This window comes from Cannabis sativa, chromosome 9 (assembly GCF_029168945.1).
Source record: "Cannabis sativa cultivar Pink pepper isolate KNU-18-1 chromosome 9, ASM2916894v1, whole genome shotgun sequence".
NCBI lineage: Eukaryota > Viridiplantae > Streptophyta > Magnoliopsida > Rosales > Cannabaceae > Cannabis > Cannabis sativa.
This window is the reverse complement of record NC_083609.1, coordinates 58,831,794-58,845,665: the sequence shown is the minus strand read 5'-3', so window position 1 is coordinate 58,845,665 and position 13,872 is coordinate 58,831,794. Positions and strand designations below refer to the sequence as shown.

Sequence of the window (13,872 nt, the reverse complement as noted above, 5' to 3'; positions counted from 1 at the left end):
AAATATGTTTAGCTCAATGAATAGTTATCTCTACATTTAGCTAAGCACTATTCATTGAGCTAAAAAATATGTAAAATAACTAAGGTTTACCTCACTTATTGGAAGCTCAATTTTGTAATTTTTTCTCTATGATTTAAAAATTAAGCTATTTTAATTCATCTATTGGAAGTGCTCTTAAACCTTTAAGCCAAATTGCTTCTTTAAAAGCTTCTACTATTCTCAATGGTTGGGAGTACAACTACCTTTTGGATTTTCAACTGGACTTTCTTATGTCAATGTTTGTTGCATAGTTAATGTCAACATCTGAATCTCTTCCAATGACAAATCCCAAGTGAGTTGTTCCTGAACATATCTTATTATCCATTTCAGAGCTTCAAATGGTCTTTTTCAGAATGTGTCAAAATTCAAGAGACATAATTTCAGTATAATTAGCCAAATATTAATATTATAATGGGCAATAAAAAATTATAATTAAAATATTTAAAATGATTACATAAAAATTCTATAATTTTTATTTTTAAGCACTTCAGAATAAGCATTAAAATAAGCTTTATTAATTGGTATTGTAGTAATATTGTCATACAAATAAGCACCATATAAGGTGCAAGGAATTTAGTGCTGCAATAGCACAAGCCTTATTATTGTTGATACCAACAATTACTTACTCTATCCAAGAAAAGATGAGAATAAATACATACTACAACACAAATTCAAGACACTTTGTCACGCAATTATGGGAAAGGAAGGAAATGAAAAGATAAAATGACAACAAAAACAACAGCAATAATGCAATGAGACAAGTCTTAGATTGAGATGCTGTTGGGGATTCCCCTGGCAGTGAGACCTTGTTCGCTCGAAGGCATGAGCAAACCATATTCGAAATTGACTGGCCCAGCTCGGTTCTTCATGTTTGTATCCTTATTTCTGCTCGCAATTCTGTCTTCAATTTGAGCAAGTTTTGTTCCAAATCTTTCAAAAGCATTTAAAGGTTCAGCTTCTGCAGTCCAGTCAGGATTTTCTCTCTGACCAAGATAGAGCTCATCTGAAGCATGCCTTGACAAAATCTCAACAAGGGAAATCCCAATAAGGCTCTGAAACTCTGGAGTAATTGTCAACAAGAAACCTTTTTCTGGGTCAGATTTAAGTTGCTCGTATTCTGGAGTACCCTCTTCAGGCATGAAACGTCGGCTTAATGTGGGACGGTTTGGAAGGTACCCTGTGAAAGAGTATTGCCCGAAGTTGACAGCAGCATGAAGAGCTGAAGAAATCCATATGAGTGTGGTGCATGACTCAACTAATTCCTCGCGTGTTTGCATTTTTGGCCACCAAGCTTCATGTTTCTTATCGCCATGACCAACTTCCCTAACTTCCTTCCACCATGCTTGAAGCTCTGTGTCTTTCTGGACAGTGGCATCAGTCTTGTAGTAGAAAGAACAGTATTCTTTCACCCAAGTATTAATGGCAGACCAAATCTCTAGGCCATCAACAGCATAAGGATAGTCCTCTATTAGTAAGCGAAGGCCGTGAGGAGAATTCTTATCTTTTACTGCTACTCCTCTGCATATAGAGCCATAAATTAATATATTACTATTACTAAGAGAAAAGCATAACAAAAATGTGTTGAATATTAGAAAACGAAATTAGCCTTAAATAAACTAACCGTTTAAGGAGATCTGCTGGGAGTGCTTGCTCAGTAAACTTCCAATCCTTGTAAATTATTGCTGACGATTCCAATGCAAACTGTCCCTGGAAAAATGTGGACTCTATAATGCCGTCAGCACTAACGAGACTCTGTCTAGCAAGTGCATTTATGTTCATGGTATCACGGTAATGAGGATGTAATAGTTTGTAGATTGGATGGAGGGCACTTAGTTGCCTGTTTGTTGCTATCACAAAGGGCTCAATCACAGCATGTGTATTCAACCTGTACAACAAACAAAAATTCAAGTCCATAAGAAAATATTTTACTCAATAAAACTTATGTGGTAATCAACATAATTTGATAGTTTCATACCAATGACTATTGAGCTGATGGTAGCCAGAATCATTTACGGCTGCATAAGCTTTAGCCAATTGCCAAATGGTGCCATCAACACCATCTTCAGATGGGGTATATACTTTACTAACTACACCAAATTCATCACCATCTGGATGTGGTAAGCTTAATTCGATGGCAATAGGCCTCAATGTTCCGTCGTTAGCCAAAAAGAGGAGAGTTCGAGTTGCATAAGCCTTTGTAGGTGTTGTGTTTATCCTCCTCAGATAGGGAATAAATGAATCATGGTGATCCAATATATATAACCTATTTTGATTGAGTGCCTATAAAGTCGTATAATGTGAAATTACATTAGTTGTTATGTCATAAATTTGAAGCTCTTGTACAAAAAAAAAAAAAAAGATCTCATCGAGAACAATACCGTAGAAACATCGAGTCCATCCAAGTAATTCTGAATGTGTTCTTCAGTAATTGTGCTAGTTTGATCGCCATACAATCCTGGGTCTAGCTTACTGGCAGGTGGGAATTCCTGTATTCAAAATTAGACCAAATTATAGGGCCATATATGAAACTACATTCTTTAATTGATAATCGTTTATTTAATATAATTATAGTAATAAAATTACATTCAGACGGCGGATGAGGATAGGGTGAACTCCAGCAACCATTTCTCTTCCAAATTCTTCATCAGTCCTCCATGCAGATTTACTCTCTACAAATCATTGAACTTAAGCTTATTATAATAATTCGATGATCAACTGAATGATACTATATGAAGAAAAAACAATATATGATTTGATCAATTTAAGATTGGTTACTACAAATTATTGATCTTAAGCTTATTATAATAATTTGATGATCAACTGTATGATACTATATGAAGAAAAAACAATGTATGATTTGATCAATTTAAGATTGGTTACCTTTAATAACCGCAGGCATAGGGAACTTAAGGAATTGTTCACCGTCAGTTCGGAGTATTTCCCTAAACAGATCAACAGGAACATTGTTCCTGATAGTGTTAAGAACTGATGTTGGTAGCTTCAATCCTCCTTCATACAAGTCGTCTATTTCTTTGAAGCTATCAAACTCATTTCGAGTCTGATCAAAGAAATGTTTCAGTGCAGGTATGATGGCTTGAGACAATGACTTAATTGCATAAGCAAGAAAATCTGACATCTTCAAGTGACCGAATCGTTCATCTCTTGGAACATAAATGTCTAAAGATTCAATAGGATCCAATGGTTTCATTATATTTACTTGTTTCAGCCTACTCTCACTTGTAGAATCTATTTAACATAAACATGTGAAAGTATTAAAAAAAATTAGTCAAACTCCCAAATATGCAAATACACAAATACATTATACATTTACACAATTGCATCACCTGTTTTGGTGGGTGCTCTGCCAGTTCTTCCTCTACGAGGGTAAGGGAATTCACTATTCCCTCCCAAGGTTTTACGAACAAAGTTTGAGCCTTTGTCAGGTTCACCCAAATCATTGTACACATCGTAATCATAGACTCTGTCCCACTCTTTGCGTTCTCCTAGTCCATTTCCTCTCAAGTTCTGAAGCTCCTCCTTTCTATACTTAAGCAATGGTGCTGGTGTTGCACTTGGAAGGTATGACTATACCAAAAAAAAAAAGTGATCTTTAGTCATTTTTCATTGAATACTTTCATCAAACAAATGGTGGGCATCGTTAGAAACCACATCTAATTACCAAGTTCCTGAAAAATATCCATATGACTATACAAAAACTAAACTAAAACACTATCAAAAAAGTGATCTTTAGTCATTTTTCATTGACTACTTTAATCAAACACATAGAGGGTTTCCTTAAGTACCTTGTTTCTGAAGAAAACACGATCGTATTTGTATTTCCTAGCGGAGTAAACCCAAGAATTGCAGATGAAACGAACAACACCTTGACCAGGAACATCATCAAGAGTAATGGTCTTGAGGAAGAACTCATCAACGTGATTGTTCTTGAAGATGATAGCTTCAGGGACTCCAATGGATTCATCCCAATCGAAAGTGACTTTGAAAACGGAGTCTCCTGGTGTTAAGGTTGGGAGAGAAGTAACCCAGTTCTCCAAATGGGTTTCTTTACCCAACTTTCCAGCTACAACAAAAATCAATGGCACCACAAAAAACTATCAATAACAGAGCTATAAACTTTGGTGGCCATGCCATAGATATTCCGTACAAGTTACCATAACCTTAATTAATTACCATTTAATCAATTATATAAATGGTGGTATCTATTTTCTAAAATAACAATTTAAATTCTGTGTTTTATAAAATGGTATAAAATAAATTCTTAACTTATTTTCTTCAGTAATTTACTTTTTTAATATAATTAACATAAAATTAATATTTAGCACGAGCACATTAAAAAAAAAATCTTATAAGTATTAAATAATATATCATTCATATATGAAAATATCTATTTTCTTATTCAATAAGTAATTATTTAGGGGATTTACTTTAGATATTGTTGTTTAAATTTTTTTTTTTCAAATTTATGATTTGGATTTCTAGAGTAATTGTATTTTTTGTTACCATTTAGGTTGCAACGCTAGTTGCAATAGAGGTTTCTATGTAGAATTTCGTAAAAATACAAAAAAAAAATAAATTATTTTAAAGTGAAAAAATGAAAAAGACCCAATTATTTAAGGTTAGATGCTATGTTAGATTATGTGTTTGGTAAAAGTTACAGATTGAATATTTTTTTTTATAAATGATAATTTAAATTTTGCATTTTTTTAAAATAGTACAAAATAGATATTAAATTCAATTTTCGTCATTTTTTTTTAAAAAAAATTTAAACAATCTGAAACCAGTTTCTAGCATGAACAAATATAAAAATATAATCATTCTTGTCGTAACATCTCCAAGTCAAGTTATTATTAAGTTTTAATTTAACAAAAATTAAGCTTTGATTTTATTTTATACTATTTTGAAAAATATAATATTTAAATTATCATTTAACAAAATAAAATAAATTTTATAAAACACAAAATTTAAAATAATATTTATCTTTTTTATTTATTTATTCTACCACACATAATAATATTTACTCTTAATAATAGAAATGACAAATATAGAACACTAACATCACAATAAAATGGAGTCATATAATTAGTTAATAATTTTTGATGATATTATACCACATAAACATGTTAAAAACCATAAATCCTTTAAAAATTCTCAAAAATTAGAATGGATATTTATGCAAGTTTTATTTTAATATTATCTTTAAAAACAGCTGTATGCATCAGCCTAATTGTTCATTTTATTTTATATATATTTGAAATTCTGATTCATAATTAATTTTTTATTATTTTTATCAAATATCTCAACCAAAAACTTTACAAGATAAATTTTGAACACATGCATAGGTTAATTTATATATATTATCTAAAGAAGAAAAAAGCTAAATATTATAGAAAAATCACCATCTTCACTAATGCATATTTATCTATTTTAGTATTTTAGTGAATTTTTTAATTTTTTTTTATAATCGTTTATATTATAGTTATTAATTATTTAAGATAATCTGTAAAATTTTAAAAAAATAAAAAAAATATTTAATATGCCGAAAATAATATTCAAATAGTTTATTTCACACGCGTACAAATGAAAAAATTCTCGCTGTAACAGATTGTTTGAACCTTATTTTCGACATGTTAAATTTTTTCGAATCTATCAAAATTTTACATGATATCTTAAAAAAGTAGAACGTAAATACCCATAAAAAAATTAAATTAAAAGATTCTCTCAAATATTGAAATAGATAGAGGTGCATCGCTAAATCTCTTTTAAAGAGTGCATTGTAAAATCACCCGTGTATATTATTATAATATAGAGCAATTTGCGGCGAAACCCCCTTATGTTTTAATTTTTATACACTTAACCCCCTTATCTTTTTTTTTGGTGGCAAAACCCCCTTATGTTTTAATTTTTATACACTTAACCCCCTTATTTTTTTTTTTGGGGCAAAACCCCCTTATGTTTTAATTTTTATACACTTAACCCCTCTATCTTTTGTTTTGGTGGCAAAACCCTTCAGTTTACTTTTCTTTGCAAATTTAAAGTTTTAGTTAAATATTACTGTTAAATACTAATCAGATTACTACTATATCGACTTCGAGGTTTTACCGTTACATATACAAAGGTGTATACAGTGGTCATCCAGTTGATATTTAACGGTAATATTTAACTGGCGTGTCAAATTTGCAAAGAAAAATAAACATAAGGGGGTTTTGCCACACAAAAAAAAAAGATAAGGGGGTTAAGTGTATAAAAATTAAAACATAAGGGGGTTTTGCCACCAAAAATAAAGATAAGGGGGTTAAGTGTATAAAAATCAAAACATAAAGGGGTTTCGCCGCAAATTACTCTATAATATATGTATATGTATATGCATATATGTACGTACCAGTGTGACCACTAACGAGTTGTAGAGAAACACCATTGCCCAAGAATTCACCCAAACGATCGAACATAGCAGAGCCAGCATTAACTGAAGCAGCCAAAGGATTAAACTCTAATACATTCTTTTTTGCTAATACAACCCTTCCTTTTATTTTCTTTCCATGTAGACCCCCACTCAGTGTGTCCACCACTTTCCCAGCTAGAAACATTTTCTTTTCTTAATAAATATATGCAATTAACCAACTCTTCAAGGACCAACAACCAATTAATTATAAGTACTTGTGATAGTGATGAACAATTAATGGGAAAGATTGATGGTATATATAGGCCTCATCACACCAGATTGGGATCAGATCACATTATAATTATTATTATTGTTTTTTATTATAATTTTTTGTGTTATCTTCAAGATTTCTAACAATAATGCACACATCCACATTCATTTTTAAAAAATATATGTATATGGATTTTTGTAATTAAATTTTTATTAAAATTGTGGTATTATTATTATTTTTAAATGTTATCAAAGGGTCAATGAAAGTGTACTTGTCAAATATTCAAAATTACAGAAATTAAGAGGATAATTTCTTGGAACTTGGGAGCAAAATATATATATGTATACACATGCAACTACTTTTGTTAGGGATTTGTTTTCCATTTTTGTCTCTTTTTTTTAGTATGTGTATACAATTTATATTAAGTTAATTTTAATCAATTATTTTTATTTAAGATGACTTAATACGTATCAAAAATTTAACTTATTATATAAATGTGAATCATGTTTGTGTGTAAATTGTGTTATTTTTTGGGCTTTTATTTTACATTTATGGGAAATGAGATAGTCTAGAATGTATTATGAGATGAAGATGCTTAAAGACGAAAATTAATCAATACAAATATATTAAGTGGTTTATATACCTAGGATTTTTTATTGAGAGCATCAAACTCTAATGAAAGATCTCTAATCATTTACAAGTCACAAGAAGGGATCTCCTACTAAGCAAAAGGATAACACGTTCTCAGGCCAGGCCTTGAGTTAAGGCGGATTAAACCCGTGCGTAGAGCTCACTCAAACTCAGAATCTAAAATTTTTATATAATATATTTTTTTGCATTAGAAAAAGATAGTATTTTTGAAAATTTTTGTAAAAAGAAACTTAATAATACTCTCATTTTACTTTAGACAAAACACACATTCAATGAATTTCTTAAGCTTATCATTACTCAAGGTCAACCTTGCGAGTTCTTTCAATTGGCATTCATTCACACGGGAGGTAGAGTTTTTAGCTTATTTGAATATTTTTTTTTTTTTGAAGAAATTAATCAAATTTTATTAACTTTTAAATTCAGCCACCAAACATAGAAGCAAATTAGTTAGGACATCCCCACACTGAAAATACGATCAAGATAAGAAATAGCAACTTTAGCAATCGTATGAGCTACTAAATTTGCTAACCGTTTCACAAAAAAATAGTAACACCACTTAATTTGAATATTAATTTAAGAATATGTTTTACATGCATAATACATGATAAAGAAAATTTAATTATTACTAAATAAATTACAACCGGTTTATTTCCTAATTATTATATTAAAAACAAGGTAAAAATGATAAAGAAAAACAATATCTTATAACGATCTTATGAGAGTCTAACAATTTATTTTGAAATCTTACTCAAATTTTTAATACTATTCATAAACTTGATTCTTTAACGTTTATTAATTAATTATTTTTTTATATATATAAACAAGGACAATTACTACCTACCTTCAAAACAACGTGTGACAATTTATTATATGTTCAATTTTATATGAAAGATTCTTAATTCATGATTCATCATGTGGTAGAGACACAAATCTTTTCTAGATATGTTCATATAATCCCCAATTGAAAATTTGAAATAATATATATCAAGGTATTATCTTAAACATGATGATAATGAATAAATATTTTCTTATACGTACAATGCATTCTTTAAAAGGGTTCTTTATGTACGAGTATGAAAAAAAAATAGATTAAAAAATTCTTATGGATGCTGAAAGTAGCAAGATAGATTTGCATCGGTGTACTCCTTAAAATGGTTCATTGTAGAGAGAGAGTAGAGATGGAAATTTCTACCGCGGGGATAGGTAACCGCGGGGACTCGCCCCTAATAGGGTGGGGATTCCCCGTCTTGGTGGTTGATGGGGCAGTGGTGGGGGACAATTTCAATACCCGAAGCGGAGATGGGGCGAGAGCGGGGATAATACTATCCGCACCATATCCGACCCCGATATATATATATAATTTCCTTTTTATTCTTAATATATATAGTATATATATATGATTGATAATCAAAATTGTTTTGATTATCATCCATAATTAAAATTATATATCATATGCTTAAATTATAAAGATCTAATGACAATAGTGAACTGATGATCATTGTGGATTACATGTGTAAAGATATTTTCTTCTCGATTCTTAATTTCATCTTTGTTTACTTTTTAATTTGTTGGGAGGCTTGAGAGGTATGAGACTATCATCCTATACTTATGTTATGATTTTTTTGTTTTTTTTTAAAACTTTGAGACATATTTAGTTTTTATTTTCTATTAGGCTATGCTTTTTTTAGGTAGGTTTATCTTTTATCTTCTATGAATTATGAATGCATAATAAATATTTGTGAGAATATTGGTTTAATTTATTTGTTTCAATTATTTTAAATTAATTTTTTTTTTCATTTTACCTTAATGGATACCCGATAGGTTCCCCATAACCGATGGGTATTCCTATACCCCAAATCCGTTGGTTATTAGACGGGGATGGGGGTATAAATAGGTAGCGGGGATGGGGGCGAGGATTGCATTCCCCGTACATTAACCGCCCAATTTCCATCGAGAGAGAGAGAGAGAGAGAGAGAGAGAGAGAGAGAGAGAGAGAGAGAGAGAGAGAGAGAGAGAGAGAGAGAGAGAGAGAGAGAATCGTTGTGTTAGTTATAAAGTCCCGTCAATTAAAAACATACGCAAAATTTTAAAGGTAACCAATTGAGTCGGTTTTTCGGGTAAACTGATGTGCTGATCGACGCAAATGGATCTTTTTGTATTCAATATCAAGTTCCACATATTTTAATTTAATTATAATTACCACTTGTAAGATTCCACCTCACTAATTTTTTTATTTTTTTTTGAAAGGACCACCTCACTAATTCAACTTCGAGACTTCTCTTGAAAAATGAATAGCAATATTCATTTTTAAAATATGCTAAAATATAATAATGCTGTAAACAAATAAGTTATGAATATTAAAATATAAGATTAAATAATTTTTTTTCATAAGAATGAAACAAAATTATAAAGCTAACTATCACAAAAAAACAATATATATTTTCTTACATGCTTCTTTTTCAAAGGTATTTTCTTACATGTTTAGATCTTAAGTTTCTTGAATGATTTTTTATTTTATTAAGAAACTGTTAAGTTCTTCTTAATTAAAATAAATTAACCTCATTGAATTATTTTGACCAAAAGGATCTACTCCTTATTTACACATTTTCACAAAACATATGCTCCAAAAAAAATTAAAATATATAAATTTATAATTCGTGAGTGGCACACAAATGTTTAAAATAACCAAAATATATAATTTGGATTTCTCCAACCAATGCTATTTCTTTTCTAAATCAAGATTTGAAACTATATCATATGTTAATGCAAGTCTCTCTTTTTAAATCAAGATTTGAAATATATAATATGCTAATGCAAGTATGTGCTTGTATAATAAGTTGTAAGAGAAAATACCAAACTAATCTTAAAATTGTAAAAACAAGATGCATAATTAGGGGTGTGGATTAATTGAGTACCTTATATTTTATTAATGCTTATATGATACTAAATATAATGTCATATATATATTTAGTAACTTGACCTCAAATTTTATCAATAAAGTAACAATATCTTGAATGAATTTCAAATTTAATTAATTAATACATATATAATACATTGAGAGTGGAAACAAAGCGTTTAGAAGTCAAGTATCTAAAAGGGAAGGATTTTCTCAGCTGTAGCTACAAAGACTCGGATTCCTGGTTCTGGAAAAATGTTGTGAAAGCCAAAGCAATTCTAAGGAAAGGGGCTTGTAAAGTACGGTGGCAAATGGAAGGGCGACTAGTATTTGGAGGGATCCATGGATTCCTCATTATAAAAGTTTTGTCCCGAAACCAAATGGCGGTGTTTTAACCAATGATAACTGTGTGGCTGACCTCTTGCTTGCTAATAGAGACTGGGATGTCCTAAAGCTAAATGCCCTTTTTGACAAGGAAACAGTGTCTGCAATCGTTAAAGGTGGTAAATCCTCATGTCAAGGAGAAGATAGATGGGTGCAAACCTTGGAGAAAAATGGGCAATTAACGAGCAAATCGGCTTACCTGTCTCAAGCTTTGGAAAGAGCTCCTCATTGTGAGGTTGCTCCGGCGCTCTGGAATAAGTTATGGAATAGCAAAATTTTGGAAAGGCATAAGATCCTCTGGTGGTGCATCCTCTCTAACGCAATCCCTATTAGATCCGTGATTGGAAGAAGATTCCACATTGAGGACAAGTGTTGTCCTTTGTGTGGATTAGGGGAGGAATCCATGGAACATCTATTCCTCTCCTATGATGTGGCATTGCATTTATGGCGAACAACTTCACCATGGGGCATCTATCCTATCTGTAATACTAAGATTTGAGTTTGGGATTGGGTCAAATTTATATGGAATCTCACTAATAGGGGTATCCGAGTAGAAGAAGTCTTTCTGTATGCTTCGATTGTTGTTGAAACCATCTGGAGGATGAGAAATGATTTTATACATAACAACTCTCCTCCGGATATTTTGAAATGTATTGACCAGATTTGTACTTCTTATGCAGAGCTTCATGATGTTTTCTTGCCTTGCCCTACACCAACTTTGAGGGGGACCTAGAAGCCACCACCTCATGATTGGATAAAAATGAATTGTGATGTTATGGTGGGCTTAAAAAGCATGTGCATAGCGGTGGTAGCAAGGAGCCATCTGGGTAGAGTGGTTCGGATTCATACGGCTCGGTTGGACTTCTCAGATGTGTTATATGGAGAAGCAGCGGCCTGTTGTTTAGCTGTTTCGTTGGCTCAAGAGTTAGGATATAAGTACGTTTTGGTGGAGAGTGACTCGAGAATAGTTATCAATGCTCTTAATGGGACGGAGTCACATTGGGCGCTTGAAAACTATGTCTCCTTTTGTTCTAAGTCATCTCCCTCTTTTATTTGCTGTAATTTCGTGTATGTTCGTAGAACTTGTAATTTTGCGGCCCATAATGTGGCTAACTGGACTTTTATTTACAAGTTGTATGGTTCTATTCCGGCCTCGTCAGTTCTGGAGGACTTTCTATGTAATGACCGCGAGGTCTAACTCAGCTTATTTAAAGGAATGAATACGCTTATTTTCAAAAAAAAAAAAAATACTTGTATGGTTTAAATTAGTGTGACAAGAATTTGAGATTTGATGAGTTTATGAACAGAAGAATAAAAATAAATATGTAAGAAGTTCTTATAATAGTTCTGTTTGCATGAAGTGGATATATGAAAAGTTTGGGGTGTTTCTATTACTTGATGTAGATGACATAATAATTATTTTAACTAGATTGTGATTGAAATTCAAAAGTTTTTAGTCGATTGAATTTTGAATTTGAAATGAAAGATTTTAGATTATTAATAAAATTTTAAGCATGAAAATTTTTAGGAACAAGAAGAAAGGCAAACTTTTCATGAGGAATTTACACTTTATACTCTTTTTATACTGTCCTCTTTTATTTTTATCCTCTTTTTTAAAGTCTATCATTTTTACCTCTTTTTTTAAATATTGTACCAATATTGCCCCTGTCACTTCAAGATACTCTCCATGTGACTCTCTTATGTTAGAGTATTTGGGTACAATTGTTAGGTTATTTTTAGTATTAATTTTAGATTAAGTTTAGTATATTTTTAATTTAGTTTTAATCGTGTTTGGAGCATTTTCACGCTTGTTATCTTTTATTTTTGTAGATTTAAAATAGAAGAAGATTAGAAAAATATAAGAGAAAAAGATGGGAAAAAAGATAAAAATATCTCACAAAAAGATGATATTTAAAATAAAGAAAATTGTGCAAGAAAATAAAGCTAAAACTTCAAGCCTGAATTCGACTATCTTCTGATTAGATTTTGGAAAAAGTCAAAACATAAAAGTTCTAGATCTCTCTTTTATCTTTCCGGAACATCTTGAATCGTCTAATTCCGAGCAATATCGAGAGAGTTATGACCAAAATACTATCAGTCAACGCATTGAGGTTTCCCAAAAATTTAAATCCGAATGGGAATTTAAACATGTGCGTTTTTTCCATCTTTTTAGGCCTTCAATGCCTATATAAAGGGAAGAAGGGAGTTGATTTCAGCAAGCAATTTCAGAGAGAAAAAAAGAGAGAATACAGATGCAAAGTGGAGAGATCAACTGCAATATTGGAGGCATTCTTCAGAGGGTTTTCAGCATTCTTCTCTTCTCTATTTTCATCTATTTTCTTAAAGTTAATATGTGTGATTGTGCTTCCATGAACATGAGTAATTAAACATTTAATTAGGGTTAGATGGAGATTGTTTAACATTGTTTTATGGTTTTAATATGATTTATTTCCCCCCTAATTTCTATGTATTCTATTTTATTTGTGCTTAATTACTTTTAATTGTCTGATCACCAATTAACTGTCTATAATTTTGATGCGAGATCTGAGAAGTGAGTGTCAAATATGCTATAGTAAAATAAAACTGAATTTCGATATAGGATGAGAGTACCTATATGGTTTAGATAGCTTATAGGGTTTTTATGCTTAATGCCTGTTGCATGTTAAATTTATCACGAGAGTAGAAAGTTTGCATGTAATTGAGGTTTATATATCTGAGAAGACTATAAATTACCTTAGTAAACCTGCTATTGCATAGAAATTATCATTAGGAAAATAATCATATTAAGCTATAATCAATAGGAACAATTGAAGTCGAAGCCCTAGCTTTCATTAACTGTCAATTATCAATAGGAACAATTGAAGTCGAAGCCCTAGCTTTCATTAACTGTCAATTTTCTTGAATAATTGCTTCTTATTAGTTTTCTTATTTTTAATTCTTTCTTAATTTTTATTTAACCAAATAGAAGTAAACGTTTAATTTCAACGTACTTAACTACAATTCCTGTGGGATCGACCTTACTCCTGGTGAGTTTACTACTTGTGACGATATGTACACTTGTGTGTGCAAAATATCACAACAACAATACATATAAAAAGAGGTATATTTCAATTAAATATAAAATTTGAAGTAAATTTGATTAGTTAATTAATAAAAGTGGTATTTTTCAACTTACCCCATTTTTCATCACTCAAGGAGGCCCATCTCAAGTCAATTAGGGGTCTTGGACCA

The 13,872-nt window shown here is 30.9% G+C and overlaps 1 protein-coding gene across 1 annotated transcript; it reads right to left on the bottom strand.

The window, feature by feature from the left end:
- Positions 1-532: 532 nt before the first annotated feature.
- Positions 533-6,659, bottom strand: LOC115723988 (probable linoleate 9S-lipoxygenase 5). The gene is made up of 9 exons (XM_061104342.1): positions 6,440-6,659; positions 3,843-4,120; positions 3,384-3,624; positions 2,920-3,285; positions 2,623-2,708; positions 2,418-2,525; positions 2,015-2,319; positions 1,661-1,924; positions 533-1,557 (listed from the first exon to the last, which is right to left on the bottom strand). Exons 1-9 carry the CDS (start codon positions 6,642-6,644, stop codon positions 804-806), a joined length of 2,607 nt encoding a protein of 868 aa, XP_060960325.1. The 5' UTR covers positions 6,645-6,659; the 3' UTR covers positions 533-803.
- Between the last annotated feature and the right edge of the window lie 7,213 nt (positions 6,660-13,872).